The 22,225-nt window shown below is 44.6% G+C and overlaps 1 protein-coding gene across 4 annotated transcripts in view; it reads left to right on the top strand.

The window, feature by feature from the left end:
• The window catches only part of dpp6a (dipeptidyl-peptidase 6a), a 226,423-nt gene that overhangs the window by 70,900 nt on the left and 133,298 nt on the right, over positions 1 to 22,225 (top strand). The window contains exon 1 of one of the 4 annotated variants that reach the window (XM_084340341.1): positions 5,614 to 6,137. The exons of the other annotated variants lie outside the window; for them this stretch is intronic. Within the exon in view, the coding sequence (XP_084196467.1) occupies positions 5,967 to 6,137 (171 nt within the window). The 5' untranslated portion in view covers positions 5,614 to 5,966. Of the gene's footprint in view, positions 1 to 5,613; positions 6,138 to 22,225 lie in introns of those variants that run through there. 4 annotated transcript variants of the gene reach the window in all.

Here is a 22,225-nt window from a genome sequence, read left to right as displayed (position 1 = left end):
GTCCCCGCGAACCGGATTTGTTGTGGTTATTGCTGAGCCGCCAGAATGACAAATCAACCCTCTCTCCGCAAACAGACTCTCTGTCGACTTGGACCACCGTCTCCACCATACGTGAAATTATTCTGCTGGCCCTGTGTGGAGGGGAAGTAGGATCCAAGTCAACAGAGAGGCATGAGATAACAGAAATGCGTGTTTTTTTCCCTCCCTTCCCTCCCAGCCTCGCATCTGCAAAATTACCTTTGTGCCTCTTTACACTCGATACGCGCTCGGAGGTTTTCACCCTCCGTTAAGGCTCGCGACTCCGGGCTCTTTTTTTTTCGATTTCTCCCCTTCAGCCCTTCCTCCCCTTTGCTCGCTCTTGTCCCTCTGAATTTCCTGGGGACTTTATCTCGCCCATTTCAAATAGGATTGCGGCTCAATTTTCCATGCATCATGTCACTTTTCCACACTTGATACGGGGGGCACATCATAAAACTGCAGAATAGGCCAAACATGATTTCGTCAAAACTTTTCTCCTCCCCTCTGGCTATTTGTCATTTTTTTGGTGAGATTTGTTTCTCCATCTTTGATTCGTCTTGAGAGATCGGCGGCGGCGTGGCATTGGGCGGATGGAAGTGTCGATCAAAAAAGGAAAAAAAAGCCACTCGTCTGATTGGCGTTGAGGCGAGTAGGTGGTTTTTTTGCAGAGCCAAGTGACAGCACCTATTAATTTGGCCATTTAATTTTAAGTCCAACAGCGTCAGGCTCCAGCACCTTCAATCTCCCCCTGTCATTCAAAACAAGCCTCTAGCCAGCGGGCACAAACACACACACACACACACACACACACACACACACACACACACACACACTCTGAAGGAGCTGGAAAAGGCTTTTAATCTGAAGATGAAACTTAGCCTGGGAATGCAAGTGCCCGAGAAGAAGCCCTTTAAATCAGCCGCTTCGACCACATTTTCAAACTGCGACGTCTTGGCGACACTCTGGACAGATGTGCGGGTGTGTAAAACGACTGCGGTTGCAAATTGGGTTCTCTTGTCATAAAGCCGAGGTCCAACAGACCCCAATATCTCGGTTAATGGCCAGATTGATCCTCCCTCTGTGAAGCTCGGGATTGAAGGTGCAGGTTTATGACAGTATTCTCAGTGAGAAATGGACTGCAACAGAGGAATGTGACACCACAGTATAAATTCATGAGTTTTTCCTCCCTCACCTGAAGCCGCCTCTCCCGCTGCGAGCGCCTGCTCCCATCACAGCTTCAGTCGAGGGGATCGACTTCAAGGTCAAACTCGTCTTTTACCTCGCGCATAGTTGGCAAACTTCACCGCTCGTTCTCTCAGCTTTCAGGTTCCCCCAGGTGGAGCGATTACTCAAGGAGCATATGTGTGATTTTAATCAGGGATGCAGCACCAGATGCCATCGCTTGATTGGATTTTTATTCTTGTTTTTTAATTCAATTTAAAGGGTCTGCTCACCCAAACAATTACTGATAGTTTTGGTTGAAGTTTTCCAGGTAATTCGTCTTCCTGCTGGAAAAAATAGTCCCTAAGAAAACCTTTCATAGTGAGGCCAGAGTCCATTACTGGAAGTGTTAGGACACCGTTTCTTGACAAAAATATGTTTCTGTCGACTTCTTAGTAAATGGCATTTTGAAATTCTTGTACGTATTTCCCTAGGCTAGGCTAACGAGAGGCTAACTAATAATAAAAACTACTCATGATGGAGTGTTGAGGATCCCCACAGCTTGAGGAAAGAAGCTGCTGTGTAGTCTGGTGGTACAGCAGCGGATACTTCTGTATATTTTGGCAGTGAACGCCACAGTTGCACTTCCATTTACCTCCATTAAATTGGTTCGGATGCAGAAATCTTAAAGGGGCTATGTGGGACTTTTTTTGCTGTCAGCTGGTCGTTAGTCCATTTCTAAACTAACGTTAGCTACTGTTGCTAATGTGAAATTGCCACAAATTGTTATATATAGCTTCTTTAATAAGGCAGCGGATACTAATGTATCTTTTGGCAGTGAGCACCACAGTTGCACTTCCATTTACCTCCATTAAATTGGTTTGGATGCAGAAATCTTTAAAAGGCTCTGTCAAACTTGTGTGTTGTGGTGGAAGCCGGTCGCTTGTTTACGTTAGCGGACTCCATGTTTAAACTAACGTTAGCTACTGTTGCTAATGTGAAATCGCCACAAATTATTGTATAGAGCCTCTAGATAATAATCAAGTACGAAACGTAAACTACTCATGACGGAGTGTTGACGATGAGCTCAGTACGCTGCCGTACCATCAGACTAGCTTCTTTCCTCAAGCTTTGAGGAAAGAAGCTAGTCTGATGTTACGGCAGCAGATACTTCTGTATCTTGAGTAGAGGCAGAAATCTTTGGAGACCTGAACATCATGACAAATTAGCCAAATCTTTTTGCATGGTAACAACTCTTTAACAGGCAGCAACCCCCAAAATCTTCTTATCCTGCACAGTGCAGCCAAACATTACTGGGTCCCACGTTCCCAAAAATTCACAAAAGTACTAAATACTTTATATGAGTTGATGTTGGATGAATTTATGCACAAGATATTAAGAATATTCCCATTAGATTGGTTAATGCAGCCATAAGTTACATGAATTATTGCGTTTGAATACTTTACTCAGTGTGTAGAACTGAAATAAGCACATACACAATATATGATGATAGTTCAGCGTGTCTTCTTTCAGGTAAACTGACCCTGATCTCCCTAAATCTCCATCATTTTTCTTAAACTAAACATATTGATCCTCTTGTTTAATTCATGCCCCTTTAAGCTTGTCAGGATGATTGACCACCTCCCTCTGGCAGCATTAATTGCTGTCTGGCAGTCCTGCTGCTCAGAGTGGGCCGGCAGCGACACAGCTTCTGGGAAAATACTGTGGACGGTGACCCGACAGAACTCCCTGTGCCCACCTCGCTGTGGCAGCTCACACAGTCCACACTGCCTTGGTTTTATGATGGAGGAAGGAAAAGGATTTACAGACTGCAGACTGAAGTAGATCCAGTCCGGGGAGAGACGTGTGGCTCTCGCACGGCGGCGTGAAATGAGAAACTATCCATCATAAGTGGTCGGAGGGGAGGACGTGCCGACAAATGTGGACTCGAGGGCTTGCTTATGGTTATTGCAGGAAATTTGCAACATTGATATGAGCTGAAGTCAGTTGTGTCCACTAGATGGCAGCGTTTATCTGAGTTTAGCACATTTAATGCTGCTTATTTCACTGTGTAGAGTGTCTGCTGTCGTTATTCATCTTGTAGATGTTTTACTTTCACCTTAAACTGCTTTTTTAGTGCAAAAAAGTGGAAAATAAGGAGAAATAATCCTGATAATGGCTTCCAGGAAATCCCCCACAGTGACCCACCACACGACACAGGGCAAATTCAACAGTTATTCGGTAAAAATGCATAATAATTACTTCAGTATGCCGACTTCTCCGGCTTCTTTCGCCCTCCGGAGGTTTTGCAGTGTGAGCTGATGTCCTTCCCCGCAGACTGAAGACTCTGGCTGGGATTAAAGCACGCAGCTCTGCCCTCTGCTGCCCGGCTGCGGGGCTAAGAGAGCACACGGCCTGCTGCCTTTAACTCCTCACAGGGAGCAGGAAGTAATCACATCTAGTGTTTTTTATGATCTCAAGCTGAAGGTCAAAGCCAGACGTGCGTTACAATTAACTCTTACATTATTAGTAATCACTCTGACGCTCTCCCGCACAGTCGGTCCACCTTAAGAAACGCAGCGCATCAGTACCCGGAGGATTTCCTGCAGTTTGACAAATCTTGCTGCCCAGCCTCTCTTTCTTCCCTAATCACATCACGACAGTGCCTGAAAATTGAATTGCATTTCTGGGTCCTGTGCCAGCGTCGGAGATGGATTTGATGTGCAGGAACACATGGCAGCGTTTCTTTTTTTCCTTCCCTTTTATGAATCCTTGCTTGGAAATCAATGTTAAAAATATTTCACAGAAGCCGGAGTCTGTGTTTGTGTGTTTGTGTTTGTGTGTTTGTGTGTTTGTGGCGTGTTTTTAATGTCCTCTCTTAATTGAAAGGTGATTTCTCCGCAGTGTGTTTGCAGGTAGGCTGTGGATATGTTCAGAGGAGGGATGTTTGCATTTCACGAGGCTTTATAAGCTTCATGGAAACCCGTCTGTTCTGTGATGAGTGGATGAGTTATTCTGTGTGTTTTTTTTAACCCCCGCGAGGATGAAAATCCCAGCATGCTCAGCTTGTTAGACAAGACAGAGAGAGGGGAGGTGTTCTGTATCCTGTGAGGCCAAAAACAAAATCAAATCAGATTATAGTTTCTGGGCCTGTTGTTGGATGAAATGGGCTCTTCCTGTGCTGGGACTGCAAATAAAGCTGGATGATGAGGTGTCAGCCCAGTGAGCGGCAGAGTCGCTGCTTTTATTGTTTTCTGTCTTGTTTTGTGTGTGAAGAGAGTTTTATCGTTTGCTCTGCTCGCTTGCTGTTTGCTGACACTGCTGTAACTGTTTGTCATCACTCATTTCATGTAAAGACGACTGGTAATCGATTGGTTATTCGACAGATGAATAATCCGCCTTTATTTTGAAAATCTTGGAGTCGTTTAAGATCATTTTCAAGCAGAAATGTCAAATTTTGCAGGGTTAAGGCTCTTTCTTGGTTTTATATGGTAGTTAACTGAATATATTTGACTTTTTGACTGTTTGTCAGATTAAACTAAGCAATGAGAAGAGTTGTTCTTGTGTCCTGGGACATAAAATGAAGCATTTTTCATCATTTTTCTAAGAAAATAATTAATTTGAAGTGAAAATAATCTTTAGTTGCAGTCTGATCCACATGCATTATACAGTTTCAGGTTTAAAATGTAAGTTTGTCCTGTTCTAAGGTGTTTTATTACTCATTTTCACATGCAAAGACATGTTTGTCAGATAAAACTAAGCAGTTAGAAGAGTTCCTTGTAGGTTCTGGGACATAAATGGAGCATTTGTCATTATTTTCTACAAATTTGTTCATTTAAAATGAAAATAATCATCAGTTGCATCTCTACCCACATGCATTTAATACCTTAAAGTGTAAAATGCAAGTTTTAAACCTCTTATAATGTGCTAAAATGACTCTTATGTGTGCATCACTTTCATTTTAATGCACATACATGTATAAGTCAAACGTTTCCACTGTGAATTCACAGCAGAAAGTTGCTGTTTTTGTGGAATAAGAGGAAGAAAAACAACCAACTGTGTTTAAATTAAAAACAAACGAGCATCACCTGCCATCTGTCACGTGAAACCTGGAGGAAAAAACACATCAGAATGATGTCAGACATGAAAATGTGAGGATGTGCCCTGCCTGTCAACTTCCCCCTGTGTTTGTCTCCACATGGGGGCGCTCTTGCTCTCCGCACGACGCCTCCACGCACACAGACCCAAATGGAGGCAAAGATAAGAAACTAACAGAAAACACTTGAGCCCCACTCCATCTGCAAAGTCATGATGGGTTCCCACCGCAGACCTCTTGATATCTGATCCGTTAATGTGCGCGCTCTGTCGTGCAGCAGCTGTTTGGTGTTTGCGCGCCCATTATTAGTCCCAGCGGTCACTTTCCTCTCCAGCGCGGGGTGGGTAGGGGGGGAGAGACGGGATGAGGCTGGTTTCTCTGCTTCTTCTGCTGCATCCGATCCTCCTGTAACCCTCACTCCGTTTGTCTTTGCGTCAATCTGGCACCAAGTTGGGGGGAAGTGTGGATAACTGCGTCGCTGCAGCATCGGCGAGACCCCGACCAGCGAGGCAGAAAGTACGTGACGTGAATCCTGATCACAGCTCGGAGTGATTTTTCTTTTTCCAACTGAACTAATCGAATTACAGCAGCCATTACTCACTGACCTCGGACTTTTCCCTCTCTTTTTGTTGCATTTTATTGATTGAGAAGTTCATCATTCTTCTCCTTATACCTTTTTTTTGTGGACGACATGGCGTCACTGTATCAGAGATTCACCGGCAAGATCAACACCAACAATTCCTTCCCCAACCCTCCGGAGGCGAGCCATCTCCTCGGGCAGGGAGCCGAGGGGGAGAGGCCGGCGGAGAGCCAGAGACCCCGGCTCCAGCAGCAGTACAGCCGGCACAGCGAGGACGAGGATGTAAGAACCACCTTTTTTTTTTGTGGCTTTTCTGGCCATTTTTACGCACGCGATGCGCACTTTTACGCAGCGATCGACTCCAAAAATATCGATCCCGAAAGCCAATAAAAGAGTCAATCTACTTAATGCCATTTTCGCTTGTTAATTAAAACTCCACATTTCAAAGGCAAAACTTGTCAAACTTGTGCGTCATCGTCTCAATTGGCTGGATTGTCTGTCAATACGTGACGCGCCGGTTACGTCTCCTGGATGAAGCAGTGTGAGCTCAGTGGCGCTTAATAAATCCTCCACGTCGCTGCTGAACAGCACACACTGTTGTTGGAGGATGATTTCCATCTGATTGTTGTTTTATTCCCTCGCAAACACGCTCAGTGTGCGCACCGTCAGCAGAAAGCCACAGTTGTCATGTCTGAACGAGGTGTTCTCCTGTCAACACTGTGTTTGTTTACAACCCAACATGATTTATTCGCATGGATTTCATCAGGGTCACCTTGGCGGTGTTGTGATCCACCGGTGATGGGCAGGACCAGCAGCCGGGCAGGACCAGCAGCCGGGCTGGCGGCGCTGTCCGCGGTGCTCAAACCCCGGCTGGGCTGGCTGACTGGCTGCTGTCGCTCTCCATGGTGCTCACACATGAACCAGCTGTTACTGGGGCTGCTGTTGTTGTGCTGTCTGTTGTCTTTCATGAGAAAACATTAGCATCTCTGATCCCCCTCCTTTATTTGCCACCAGATTTATCAGTTCATAGCAAAAGTTGCACACAAGAAACTTATTTTTATTGCTGAAAATCACCTTATATGTGCTGAATATGACATTTCAAATGGTCTTTTCTATATCAAGTAGATTTAGGAGCTATCTTACCTTTGTTTTTTCCTCTTTTTAGCACTCAGCTAAGCATTAGATTCTCCTTTTCATCTTGACAACCTCAGGTCATCGTTATTAGTGCCAAACCTCTCATTATAGTCACGACTGTATTCACTGTGTCCTCTGTAGCACTCAGGTTAGCCTATAAACGACACATAAACCCAGTTAGCATGGTGGTACGGTTAGCTTCTGCTAGCAAACAGGAGCATGAGCTTAGTTTTTTATATAAGCATTAATATTAGCAAGCTAGCCGTCCAGCATGTTAGCTTAAAGTGAAAATTAGCTTGTCGCTAAGTTCAAACTTGATTTAAAAAAATGACTCTAAACTTAGTTATAGTATATTTGTAGGCTACTCAAGCCATAAACAGACATAAACCAAGTTAGCAGTGTGGTAGAGTTAGCATCTGCTAACAACAGTAGGCTAGTAGATCCTTTGTGTTTAATATTAGCAAACTAGCTGTCCAGCATGTTAGCTTAAAGTGAAAATAAGCTTCTTTCTAAATTCAAATTAGATTAAAAACGACTCTAAATGTAGTTACAGGCTATCAAAACAGTAGCATGAGCTTTGCTTTTTATACAAGCATTAATATTAGCAAGCTAGCGGTCCAGCGTGTTAGCTTAAAGTGAAAATAAGCTTGTGTGTTTGCCTCAGTGCTCCTACTGTAGTTACTAATAATAACTTTAGTACTCACACACAGTATAGGCTAATTAGCTGTATATTTAATATTATCAGGCTAGCTCGCTTGTGGTAGCTAGGCTAATGGTTTAAATAAGCTTGTCACCAAGTTCAATGCTTGATAAAAGTGACTCTCAATGAATAATAGTATATTATTCTCCAGAAATCCCTCTCTCTGCTCCTATTTCCTTATGTTCTTGTTGTTTTCGGGGACGTCAACCAGGAGAAAGATTGTTTATAGTTGAATCTCTGAGATTAACAGTCAAATCTGATGTGTTAACAGACAGCAGCTGACAGTATCAAGCCATCTTCAGCTCCTTTACCCTCAGTCACAAAGCAGAGCGGTGAATTGAAACAGTAAAGAGGCACATAAAAGTCAAAACACACCCACACGCGTGTCAATAACTGCTGTGTGAGTGACTCATTTCTGACAAGAAAGTCAGAAACCTCATAATTCATAAATCCATGCTTGGTTATTGTTGTTTTAGCTTCAGTAACGTCCCTCTGAGCCTCACACCTTCTTGTCTTCATCTTTTAAAATGCTCTCTACCCAAATATCTGTGCCTCCTGATGTCGCGTGCACGAGCTCCGGCGCCTGCAGGAGGTAAAACACCGGTTGAGGTGTACATGAATATAACATGAGGCTGATTTATTGAGCGGTCGACCCGTCTTTATGTTTGTTGGTGCAGAGAAACTGCGACGTAATCTGAAATCAATACCAACAGTGATGTATGGCTCTTATTCATGGTGGCAGGAGGAAGAAGAAGAGCCTCGGTGATGATAGTTACCTCCACGAGATACCAACGCACGCATGCTGTGTCAGAACGCTCTTGTCCTGCTGCTCTTTGACTGTCGGTCCGAGCTTTGGCAGCTGTGTGGCTGTGATGAAGAGCTCATCCACTGACTGGGCCTCCCTACAGGGCCGCCACTTCAGAACTTTATCCACCCTGCTCTCCTCAGCTGATCTCCTCCTCCTCTTTTGAGTTCAGGATCAGGAGGCAGCGGGTGCAGGCTGCAGTTTAAGACGAGACAGACTTTATTGTTCGAGTGGGACATCAGAGCGTCTGCATCACGTTACGATGTGTAACAGTGATGGAGGACAGCGACGACGTGCACGTGTTTCAGCCGAGGTGGTGTCAATGGCTTTAATGGACGAGGAACATGAGAGGACTTTTTGGACCTGCTTGATTCTGGTTGAAACTAGGCCGGGATGTTGACTGACTGGTGTTGTGTCTCTGTAGTTGAGGTGATCTGGGCCTTTGACTTTGTGTAGATGTGGTTGTTCTCCACTGCTGCGTGATGAAGCAGAAGCTGCACCTCCTGGTTCGCACCGAAGCTTGAGAAGAGAAGAGTGGAGCTGCAGCTTTGCAGAACATGTCGACTGGTGAAGTTCTAGTCTGAGGAGGACGAGAGACGAGCTCTGACCTCATCAGATCAAAGACACATTCAAAATGTTATTAAAAGAAGCGAGTTCAGCAACTATGATGCAGAAGATAACTACAACCTGGTCTATCATCTTCTTCTCCTCCTCCTCCTCCTCCTCCTCCTCCTTCTTCTTCCTCTTCCTCTTCTTCTTCTTCTTCTTCTTCTTCCTATAGCTTTGAGATTGTAGTAGATTATAGTTGTTTAGCTCGGCGGTCCTCACAAATGGTGCAAACTCACATCAATACACCAGCTGTGTGAGCACATGGTGACTGTGCAGATTGCTCTTATGATGTCAGAGTCGTGACGCCAAAATGATGACATCAGACGGGTCAGTCTGAACCTGCGGTGGTGGAGTGGGTGACTGATCAGTGTTTGCTCTCTCTGCAGGGACTCCGCATGGAGGAATTAGCCTCCCTCAAATAGACAATGCATTTAAAACAACTCATTACCTCCTCTGTTTGGGATGAGCTTGACTTATTCTCCAGCCGCGGTGCTAAATCCTTCTCTGTCAATACATCTGATAGTGATCTTAGTCCGAAATCCTCTCGTGATGATTCCCGCTGCTGAAACAACCAACTCATTACAATCTGATCAAACAGCCTTTCTTCTTCTTCCCTCTTAACACTTTCAGTCTGCATCCACCCTGAGCTTCTTCCATTGCTGCTTCTTCTTCTTCTTCTTCTTCTTCTTCTTCTTCTTCCCTCTCAACGCTTCCAGTCTACATCCACCCTGAGGTTCGCTTGACGTTCCAGTGACGTCTCATCTGCTGACTTTTCGAGTTTAATGTCCGATGTTGTGCAGCCTTTCACCCTCATTTAGTCCAGCTCTACCTTCTTCTCCTTTTCTTCTTCTTCTTCTTCTTCTTCTTCTTCTTTTTCTTTTTCTTCTTCTTCGTCTTCCATTTATTCTTCTTTTAGTCTTCTTCTTCTTCTTCCATTGCTTCTTCTTCTTCTTCTTCTTCTTCTTCCATTTATTCTTTTTTTAGTATTCTTCTTCTTCCTCTTCTTCTTCTTCTTCTTCCATTTATTCTTCTTTTAGTCTTCTTCTTCTTCTTCCTCTTCTTCTTCTTCTTCCATTTATTATTTTTTTAAGTATTCTTCTTCTTCCTCTTCTTCTTCTTCTTCCTCTTCTTCTTCTTCTTCCATTTATTCTTCTTCCATTTATTCTTCGTCTTCTTCTTCTTCTTCTTCCATTGCTCCATCAGTGACGTCTCATCCGCTGACTTTCGAGTTTCATGTCCGATATTTCTCAGCCTTTCACCCTCACTCGCTCCTGTCCGGCTCTTCCTAGTTATCGAGTCCTTTGCTTCCTACTTTCCCACCTGAAACAAATAAAAAGTACACATTTCACATTTCTGCCTCATTAATTAGTTTCCCTCTCCAATGGCGTTTCACGCCGAGACTAAAAAAGCAGAGCGGGATCTTTTTACTTCCACCGTCAAAGCTTTTCGTCCCTGCGGTGTGATTTTAGTTTTTCTCCACAGGCCCCATTAGAAGAGTAAACATCTCTGTTCAGTCCGCCTCTGTCTGCTGCGATCGGCCCGTTCCTAATGAGGCTCAGGAGATATCTGGGCGAGAAGCACCGAGGCTCGGACCTTCTCCACACAGAGGTGAACCTGTGTGATGTGTGTGACTGTAGTCTGAGTCACGTATCAACGCTCTCCCGACTCATCTCACTTATTCTGCGCTCTAACGGCTTCGCGCTGCACTTTGCATTAAGAAGGATGAGGAGGGGGAACAGAAAGAGGATAAATCCACCGCCGCTGCACATTACTGTACGCACACACCCGCTCTCCTTTTTCTGCTTTATCTCGCCGTCACACACACACACACACACATATTTTCCTGGGTATGGATTATGGGACAGCCTGGCCCCGAAATGCCCTTTTAATAAGCTGCCCGCTATCAGATTTGGGTTTTTATTGTAACACAAATAATAACAATGAAGCGCAGAGAAAGTAAAGTAGTAAATACACAGAAAGTGTTTTATATCCTCCCTCACTGTCAGCAGATACAGAGGTTATTTTGGGGGGTATAATAGGGCTTTGAATAAGTCATGGGAATCATTTTTTTCCCACGCTGGCTGGATAAAAAACCTTTTTCTCCTATATTATATCATCCTGGGCTCATAGTTTTAATGTGTGTTGTTATATTGCTGGCATATCGAACGCAGCGCAGTCATTAACACGACGACTGCCAGGCCGATTATTCATCCTTCTTTAACGCCAGTATCTGTTTTTCCTGCCGTCACCAACACAATTCATACTAACGCTGCGTTATTCTTCCTTCTTACAGCAGTAGGTTTGTTTTGCATTAACTCTGAGCACTTTGCCGCGCCGGCTGCTTCATTGTTTTCTGTCAGATGTGATCACTTCAGTCGGTTTTTTCAGGCGCCGTCGGCTACGAGCGTATTGCGACGTAGCAGCGCGACGGGAGAGCCCGCTGTGTGAGCGAGCGCGTCGCAAGTGATGCATGTGTAATTGTTTAATGGCGCGATACACTACTGACAACAACCAGAGCCGCTCATTTAGTAAGTCCTCGGATTCTTCTTCGAGTCCCTCTCAGGAAAAGTAGTAAACATGCTGACCCAGTTAGGCTGGTATCGACTTCTGACTCTGGTTTTGAGAAAGTCGAGATTCACAGCTCTGTGAGGAGAGGCGTGAACGTTTGCTTTTTGCTTCAGAGATGGTAAACAACTTTGCTCGTCTTAAACTCGTCTACAAACGCTCACGTCATCGGGCTCCTCGGGCGCTCGGTGACCTTGTGGTTTCTTCCACTCAGAGTTTCAGGCTCGGTAACACGTGGAGCGTCCCGAGGGAAGTGTGAGGTTCCTTTACCTGAATCCTCATTTGGCTTTTTCTGTACAGAGGATCAACATGTGGAAATCCTTCCCGCTTGAACTCAAACTGGATCCTGACTGGGGTCATTTTAAACTCAAACAGAAACAGTTTCTGAAGAGGGATCGGTCGTGTCGTCATGAATGATCTGGAGCTTCTTGCTTTACAGTTTATGTCTTTTCTGTATTTTAAAAGCCCATCTAGGGACGAGCATTGCAAATTAGCATTGGCTATAAATGCTGGGTTGTGTGGCGTTGGTTTATACCACAAACACATCCCTACACAAGTGAACATCATCAGTATCAGCAGACATTCATGGCTTCCAGATGTTGAATCCTGCCTTCAGTGATCCTCTGACTTTTCCTCGAGCTCCTCCATTCTTGATTGCTGTAAAAGTTGATCCAGACATTCATGCTCATCATTAGTAGATAACGATCACCATCATACTGTGTTGTTGCTGTTTGCTGTCTGTAGTAGCACCTTTTGCTTCTTGTTTTAACTCCTCTAAGTTGAATGTTATGTTTAAGATAAACATATTAAATGTCAGTGAGCTCAGCGGAGGTTGTAACAGGAACTTTTCCTGTTAGAGGACTCCAGAGTGGTTTGCTGCTTTAAGCGAATAGTTTGTGTGAGCAGCTTTAACCAAACACACGACTGTATGTGTGTTAATCCATCCTCTGTGTGTCTTCTGGTCCCAGCGAGCTGCTCTTAATCAGTGTGGAATAATGAGCTGCTGCTCCTCTAATACTATCCGACTGCACAAACTCCTGATTGCCAGGTTCTGCTTAATTGGCGCTGATGAGTAAATAGTAAGTGAGTGATCAATAATGGCAGCTGAAGGATGGAGTCATCAGACCACACGCTTAATACAGGATGGAAACAGGAGATGTGCAGTATCTCCTTCCAGAGAGAGAAACGAACGAAGGCCGAGGGGGGATAACGGGCGCAGACACGTGTCCAATCAGAAACCAGCAGAAGTGATTGTTTCCTCTCGTCCCCAGTCAACAATAACAGCACCGAGCCTTCACTCCATTACTGTCATAGTCTAAACCTCCGCCGACAAGCCCGCCTGACCTCCAGCTCCGTTTCCCTCATCTCGCTAATTTCTCCTCCGTCTACGAAACCCTCAAACGCTTCACGCTGATCAGACATGACACGCTCGCATGTGCACCATTTTCCCAAGTGATGAATTATGCAGCCAGCGGGGTGTAAAACGGCGATATGGTTTATTTATCATCAGGAAGCTCTCGCTAACCAAATCAGGTGCACATTAAGGAGGCGGGGGGGGAAAACTGTACGCGAGGCCCAATCACGGCTGGCGGGAAGCGGTCACGTGATCGGATGGAAGTTGATTTTAATGCGTTCCTGTCAAACTTGTTCTGTATATAAAGGTGTGTGGGGGATGCATGTATCCATAATGTATAGCAGAGTCTAAAAATAGTTGTAGTGATTGCAGCTTCTTTAAATATCACGGCATTAAGTGTCAGACAAATATTCCTCTTTGCTTCTTCCTCTATAAATCTGTCTCGCCGTGATTAAACACTCACAGAAGGAGGGTTAGCGACACGAGATAATCCCGTCCCAGTCACTGAAGGGATTTGCAAAATACCGGCAGTTTGAATCAAATGTGTCCTTTTTTTCTTTTCTTTCAGAGGCCACAAAAACACAAATAACAACGATTGTCGCCCCAGAACAAACGTCCCTATCGCTGCTCGGCTTGTCACGTCTCTCAGGATCTGTGTTTTTTTTGCAGAGACGGAGAAACAAATGCTCAGTAAAAAGGAGGACAGGCTATAGATAACTCCGAAAAGAGGCGATTCATCAATACCGAGGTGGCATCGCGCGTCTCGCTGTTGACGTCTGCAACTCTCCCAACTGGTGCCGCATTCCTCTTTTGTGTCGCCGCCGCTGTTCTGGCAGCTAGCTGACGATAACAGATGGCGGGCATTAATAACTTCATCTCAGCGTAAAATGAATTCATATCCGGGGCCTCTTCACCGTCGGGAGGGGAGCGGAGGAGGGGAGGACGGGGGAGGCAGTCGCCGTAATGCTCCTCGACTGGGTTTTAAGCAGAGCTCCTCACCCCCTTTATCCATCTCCCTGACACATGCACATAGCTGCACGCGGGCCTTAAGAGCTCCGCTGCGCTCCACTTTTATGGGTCAGAACAACCGGAGCGCTGATTTAGTCATTATTTATGACTGGACGCGGTATTTCTAAGATTAGGGAGGAAACAGCAGAGGAGGCAGCAAACTGTGAAGCAGTCCTGCTGGTAAACAACGAGCACGTGACCGATGTCGGCGATCAGAGGTCGTCTTAACCTGGGACTCATGATGCGATCCGGCCGCACCTCGTCGTTGGGTTTACTGAAAGTCCTCCCCGGGGAGTCGAGTCAGCTTCTCTGAGAGTTTTTGCAAAGTTGTTGTTTTGCTCCGCGGGCCTAATTTTAACCCGCCGTGTTTACTCCTGCAGGTCCGGGTCGGTCTTTAGATGCGGTCCCTCCGTGTGTTGATGTGTTTTTTTTTCTTCTTAAACTTTAAAAAAATGTATATAGAAGTCTGTTTCATGTGAGCACTCCTCTTAAGTTGAAGCATATCACAGCCGATCAAAGCTGATCTGTCAAGAAGTTTGAGCTCAGGGAAGCCAAAAATAGACTTCTTATAGATTTCTTGGCATGTGACAGTCCTTGAATGTTGAAGATCCCCTTTGAAATGAATGAAAACAGCTCACCTGCATGTGAAATTTTTCGCATTTTGATGCAGGATTGCTCACATCAGTGAGTTTTTCTGGGCTGCATTTGATGTTCGAGGGAGGAAAAATCATGAGTTGAAGTGCCGCAGGTGCACCACTAGAGGCTGTCCTGCTGCTGTCTCAGAGTGAGGTGGATCATTTCCAAGGCGCCAGAAGTAGAGAGGGCTGAAAACCATCGTTCTGGAGGCAGGCAGGGTCTGCAGGGGACTGAAGGCCAGTCCAACAAAGTGAGGTTAAATCAATGATACAGGGGATGAGGGATGATGAAAGGAAAGTACAGAGACAGAGGGATGGACGGAGGGAGGAAGGGGGACGGCAGCGGACGAGATAAAGCATTTGCCTTAAAGGCAACAAAGGGGCCAACAGAGAGAAGACATATGATCAAAACCAGAGGTGGATAATTGAATATTGTAGCATGTAATAAAAGCTGAGCGTATCTGAAGGACAGTAAAGAGAGGATGTGACCCGGCCTGCTCAGACCGGAGGACCACAGCCGAGGCCGAGCGAATGAAAGGAGGAACATCACCAGAGAGATAGTAGGAACACGATTTCATCCAGGGATTCACTGATTTGCTTGTTTCAGGGCTGATAACAACTATTACTCATCAGTATTCTGATCAGCAATAAACATGAATCTCTGGGTGGAGTTTTGAAGTACTTGTACTCGAGTATTTCTGTCATGTTTAGTTGTTTTCTGTTTTAATTTGTAGGTTTTCCTTCCTGTCTTTGTCTTTTTCCCGCCCTTTTCTGTGATTCCCCTGTTCCCTGGTCCTCGTGTGTCCTCTGTGTTACCACTTTGTTTTCCCTGGTTTGTCTTCAGTTTTGCATTTCTCTTCAGTTTTCACCTTGGACTTTCCTTTGCCAACCGTTTGTTGTCTGCATTTTGGATCTTAAAAAGTCGCTTTTTGGTTTTTTTTGCCCGCTGCGTCTGCACAAACCTTAACAAGTCTCTCTTTCTGCTGCTTTATTCTTACACCTCACTACAAATATTGCACCTTCAGCTTCACCACATGTATTTGATAAGCAATTTCGAGCTTCATTCTCCATTTTACACGGCCATATGTGTTTTAAAATGACCGACACGTTGCGACTAACAGAGGTCTTCCTCAGGGTCACTGTCAGCAGGTGCTTACACACTTATATCACTAACGAGCTGAGGGGGGAAGGTCGCAACGCGCCGGCCATTTAAAATACATACTGCCGTGTAAAGTAAAGGTGATTTTAATTTTGCATACATCCAACACTGTGCTTTATTTCACCCCTTCTCAAGAAGGAATAAGCAGCTAACCCACAGCCTTACCTGAACCCTGGGGGCGGCTGTGGCTCAGGAGGTAGAGCAGTCGTAAAGTTTTTTTTACGACTGCTCTTAAAAGCGCTGTATAAATACAGTCCATTCACCATGTGATCACCAGAGAGAGCCAGCAGCCCATTCTGTCCCTCTGCTTGGACTTCTTTGGAGATGTTTGGTCAGATTTCCAAGCATTTAATAGGACACACACTTGCTGTGACCTGATTAAAGCTAGCCTAGCTGCTACTCACCTGTTGCCAAAAATCCTGAAAGTGACCTTTCCGTCGCTGTAAGTCGTATTTCTGACGTCCTACAGGTGGAGTGACCTTCTCCAACAGCCTGTAGAGCTGCTCTGGTGCGACCGGAGACTTCAGCCTCCTAATAGCCACCGCTCGCTCCAGATGTTCTTACCATACCTCCAACATTTCATGCTTCCTCTGCTCAATAGTACGAGCAGCGTCTCTAAATTATAGCAGATATCTCGTGGTGATTTTGAAGTCGACTGTTTGATCTGTTAAGCTCGGATGTGATTGATCAGTGTGTCACAGGCAGTTAGTTTTAAAGACAGATGTTCCCTGTCGTGTGATTGGTGCAGATTATTAAAGCTTGGATGTGTTTAGGCATCAAAGCCAAAGTAGCACATTTTGAAATTCATTTATTTCTTTTGGCAATCTGACAAAACCCCCCACTGATTCTGATAACTGGGAGAGTGCTGGATTTTGGATCTGATAATTGGCCGGGCCGACTCCATCTGTCATTATTGTATAAAGGCTTCGGATGAAGTGCGGCAGACATAAAGAAATCAAGCTGAAGAGGCAGAGGTACGAAATGATCCAGTGGCAGTAACCTCATTGGTTTTAAAACCTGAGGTACATCAAGTCCACACGCATCAGAATTAATTTAACACTTTTGTATAGATTTTAACAGAACCGGATCAGCGCCGTGTGAACAAACAACACATCAGCTCAAAGTGACAAAACGTGGCAGCAGGAGAACATTTGCATTGTGCACTTGCAGCCAAAACATGTTTTGACTGAGCGTGGGCGATTTAAATTACATTACCGGCGCAATAATTCCACCTGCCTCCTCTTTGTAATATAATCCACCTGAAGACATGCATTACTGTAATGTACGTCTGCACGGGATTGGATTTCAAACGCCGCGCAGCTGATACCGGCCCATTTAGTGGGAGCTTACATATGTTTCTGTATTAGAAGAGCCTGAAGGACTGAGGGCGACGGTGGCGCAGCAGGTCGTCCTCTTATTGCAGCGGTTACAGTTCGATCTCCGTCTCCTCCTGCTCTTGAGCATGACTCCCGATGGTCAGGCCTATGTGTGGTCACTCCATAGACAGAATATATAAAGTGGGCCGAGCTACTGGGTCAATGACCAGTGGTTGCAAAAAGTCTGATGGCATGTAAGTTTATGAGAAAATGACCCGACTTCTCACTTGATTTGTTACCTCAGTGAACAGTTTCCTAATGAGTTTTCAGTCTCAATCTGTAGTTTCAGGTCTTCTTCAACACAACATGATGTTCAATTTGTAAATTATCCTCCTGGACCTGTGGGGACATTTCCATCCGTTTTTGTGGCGTCAACACCTAGCCTTTTTTTAGGACAGCTTAAATTTCCAGCGGTGTATGTGCCGACAAATCCGGATGTTTTTCATGTGAAGTCGGACCATCTCCATCCGTGAGCGTGCCGACCAAAACAGGGATTTTAACCCTGACTATGACGCTCTCTTAACCAAGTGGCTAACATTTATTCTGGCGATTATGGTCACTTCTCCAAAAAAACAAGATGCTGACGGCTGTGATGTCAAACTCCAGGCTTCAAAATGGTCCGCAAACCGATGGGTGACATCACAGTGTCTCCGTTAAATATTTATTATACAGTGATTTGGTAACTTTCAGCCATTGGTGTGTGTTTTAGCTGGTTTTCTCCAGCTGTGCATAATTGATGCGTAACGAGATGCCTTTCTAAAGTAGTATTTAGAAGAAGTACATCAACTTATCTACACTACGTCTGAAGAAACATCTCACGATGATCAAACTCGATCATCCTGACTTCTCACTTAACACCACTTGCTTTAGCGGCGCTGTACCGCTGGTGCTGCTGTTGCTTTCCTTTTTCTTCACATAAAAACTGACAGCTGATTACAAGTTCACGCCTCTGCTGCTAAGCGATATCCTGGGAAATATAGGAAACCACTGATAAACGTCATGTCGAGTTGACACCATCAGTCAGCTAATTGATTAGTCATTGGCAGAACATTCGTTGGCAACTATTTTGGTAAGATTGAGTAAACGAGTGTCATTTTTTTAAGCCAAACATTTTCTCCTCCAGCTTCTGAGATGTGAGGATGTGCTGCTTTTTCTTTGACACTTTCATATTCCCTGACAACAGAATGAATCGAGAAATTTGACAAAATAATCAAATAAGAAACAGTTGTTTGCTGCAGACCTGTTCAGGAGTCGGCACAGCAGCGTTCTGCACTTGTTATTACGGCTGGAGGCCCTTAATATAACGGAGAGGCTCAGGTAGAGCCGTCTTACAAAGTTTTGAGACCGGATCAACACGAGACCGCTCGTCTGTCTGGATGTCTTCCTGCAACATGAGTTCTTAACGGCTTGCTGAGTCTGTGGAGACATTTATATGACGGACAGTAAAGTAATAGCGATCAGATAAACGGCTGGATTTTTTCTCTCCCCTCGATCAGATAATGATGTCGATAATGGTCGGAGCATTCATTTCAGCACGTAAACAAGCTGATCATTATTCTGCAGGACGCACTACAGAGGGCAGAGTTTCCTTGCAGGTAATGACTGGTGACAGATGCGCAGGTTTACACAACCAACGCACACGAACACACACACACACACCAATCCACAACCGAACAAAGCTCGCTGCTGCTATTTCTACACTTTCCCCAGAACAAAAAAAAAAAACACCTTTCTGTCGTCTCTTTTTCAAACTTTGCTTTTTCAGGCGGATCCACTCTGCCAGGTGTCTCTGGGCTGAAACGCTTTTTAAAACGGCAAAAATCTCCAGGGAGCCCTGACATGTTGTCTGTTTGATGTGGAAACAGAGGAGGGCTGCCGTCTTTTTGCCTCCGCGGTTCAGAGGTGGGTTAGGAATAGGAATCGGCGGCGTCTCTCTGATTGTCAGGTCGCTCTGACTTGAACATGGCAGTTTTCTGGATTCATCTGTGATGGGGAGGAGTGTGATTGTGCATTATTAATGTGGCGGCGTCTGAAGAGACAAAATGTAGGGATCATAAACAGACAGGAAAGGATTTTGAGTGTCACTGCTCAGGTTTGTGTGGAGAGAAAACACCGGTTGTACGCTGCAGAAATTTGCTCCCTCATGATCCAAATTTCCAGTTAGGTTTCCTGTCTTCTTCTTCTTCTCTCTGTCTTTTCTATGTGTTCACTGGTAAACAAGGTAATTGGATTCAGCTTCCTGCAAAGCAAAATTATTCTTCTCCACCTTTCACTTCTCCTTTGTCGCTTAACAGAGACGTATTTTAGCAATTACACACCGCAAACGTCTAAATTAGCCTCATCTGCTTCAGCTAATTCGGTGCCCTTGGTGATTCTGAGCACATATGCTTTCTGATTACACTTTGCTCGTACGGCTGCTAGCAAGCACACGAAATAGCAGCCAACGCCCCGGAGGTTAGTGTCCACTTGAGCTCAGAAATAATGCTGCAATCATTGGATTAGATTGTACCGGAGTGTGTCTCGGCCTGCTCTTGTTAAAGTGATGCACACCTACAGAAGCAGAGGCTCGTGTAAAAGCTCGGTTACATTTCATTTTACAGGGCTGGAAAATGTCATAGTAAGTAGGTGGTAATTACCCCGATATGAGATTTAATAATCGTATTCTGCAATTTTCCACTAAGCAGGTAATAAATAGCTGGTGGTTTCTTTAATACATTTCCAGGAAAATTCCAACTGGTTTCTGCTTAACTCGCACTTCTCATACAATTTTAATTTCCAGCTAGTTTCTGTCTAACTTCCCTTCAGCAGGCCACAAAAGTGAAGTTGTTGAAGCTTTATTTCCAACTTCTGCAGGTCAGTTGCATTTTTTAACTATTTACTTTGTCAATTGATGAATTACATCACACTCACACAGGCAGTTGTTATACACAGACACGTAATTTATTGTAAATATTATCCTTTTATTCCCCTGTTATCCCCCACGTATTGTTGCAAGAGTGAAATTGAATTTGGGCGGTGCAGAGATGTTATTAGGAGGCTTCAATAGGCAATTAAGAAATTAAACTTTGACTTTATACATTCTTCAGTAATTTTCAATTTATGGTGGCTAACTATGAAAAACATATAATCTATGAAAAGTGTTTTAAAGTTGGACTGACCTGCTGAAGAGAGGCAGAAGTTGGAAAGAAACTAGTTGGAAGTGAGGCTGGCGTGATCAGCAGATGTTAGCTACTTTAAACTACTTGGAAATTAAGCTACGACTTTAATTAAGTGGCCTGCCGAAGGTAAGTTAGACAGAAACAAGTGGGAAATTAAGCTGGAACAACTTATTTCACTCCAGTGGCCTGCTGAGCTTAAGTTGGACAGAAACGAGCTGGAAGTTATGCCGGCGTGATCAGCAGAAGTTCAGCAGCAATCTGTGAGAAGTTTCCTGGAAACGTATTCAAGAAATTACGGACGAGTTATCGGAAAATAGCAGAGTACAAATATTACAAAATATCGGTGTCATTTTGAATACATCTTTGGGTAATTGCTGCAGTAATTGTGGGGTAATTTCCTGGTAATTACCGCCTACCTACCATGACATTTGCGGACCTGTATAATGAAGCTTCACCGAAGCTCCTGATATACAACATTAGTTAATAAATTTAGTTTTTGCTGCTGGAGAGCTTCTGTGTTGACCGGAGTATAATCATGCTCTGATCCCTTATCGAGTCGGGGTCCGTTTCCAGAACTCTTCACAAACTGCCTTTATTCCCTTCCCGCTGACCTGAATAGAACCGAGCCCTCCATCAGCACCACCGTCCTTTCCTCCCTCCACCCATCTATTTCCTTTTTTTCCTCCCTTGCTCGCCTTTTTGACCCGGTGTCCTGTTGAAAGGCGCCGGCCCGCTGAAGCGCAACATTACATCAGCGACCTTGTCCCCACACTGAGGTTCGGGGTCGCGGCTCTTCGGACCGAGGCTTTCATGTCTTTGTATCGCAGATAGAATGAGTTGCTTCGAGTCCGATGTCTCTGCTTAAACCTTGTTATTTCGGCCGAGGTGAGCAGGTACTTTGGCAGACGGCCGCCCATCAACTGAAGGTCTTATTCTGTTTAAGGTCTGAAATCTAACCTTAGTGTTGCAATCAGGCCAAGGAGCACAGTTACTTTAGATGCCAGAGAGCATTAATCACAGCACTCTAGCAGCCCTGAAATTCCTTCGATTCATTGCATCACCCTGCAGCGCTTGTGATGCCCGTCTTTATGTAGCGAGACGAAGTGTTAGGGTGTGAATTTTCATTTTGTTTTCCTTTGTTTAAAGGGAAAAAGATTAATTGTTCGAGAGGGATAACAATAAAATAAGACTTATATTCAACAAAGTTAATCAGCTCTGAGATTTTCAACTCCTTTGGTGCTTTGTTCAGACAGTAACGGGCATTATACACAATTTAAAAGGTTTCTCGTTATAATTTAATTCCCCTAAGTTCTTCTCTAACTTGGGAAACTTTGAGAGAAAGGAGACATTGTTGGTTTTTCAGTTCAACACCCACACAATATGTACTTTTTTTGAAATTGGAGAGTGCAGTTCTTGCAGCTTTTTTTTTTTTTTTTTAAGACTTATAATTGATTTTTCTAACTTTTTTTTTCTTCACCCTGACCACTTTCTCTAACCTTGAGATTTTTCTTAGCTAACATTAAACATAGCTGTACCTGAACAGCTCGTTCTCCCTCCTCAAATGCAGCAGCCTGGTCAGTTTGACGCCGTAGGAGCCCCTCTAGCATCAGTTTTGCACGGGGAAGGTTGATGCTAGGTGGAGCGTCACAGTTCGAAGCTTCGGGCCGCTGACCAAAGCTGCCATATTTGACGAGCTGGGAGCGAGAACACGCTCGCCCTAACTGCAATAACCTGTCCTTCCCATGACTAAACAAATGTTTTTATGCAGCCGTAACCACGACCTTACCCAAACAAAAACCCTCAGCCACACTGTCATCACCGTGTGCAGATATTATAGGACTAACAAATCAGCGTTTAACATTGAAAA

The sequence above is a fragment of the Pagrus pagrus genome (assembly GCF_965226575.1).
Source record: "Pagrus pagrus genome assembly, chromosome: 20".
Lineage (NCBI taxonomy): Eukaryota > Metazoa > Chordata > Actinopteri > Spariformes > Sparidae > Pagrus > Pagrus pagrus.
The sequence above is the reverse complement of the archived record's forward strand: the minus strand, read 5'-3'. Positions and strand labels throughout refer to the sequence as shown.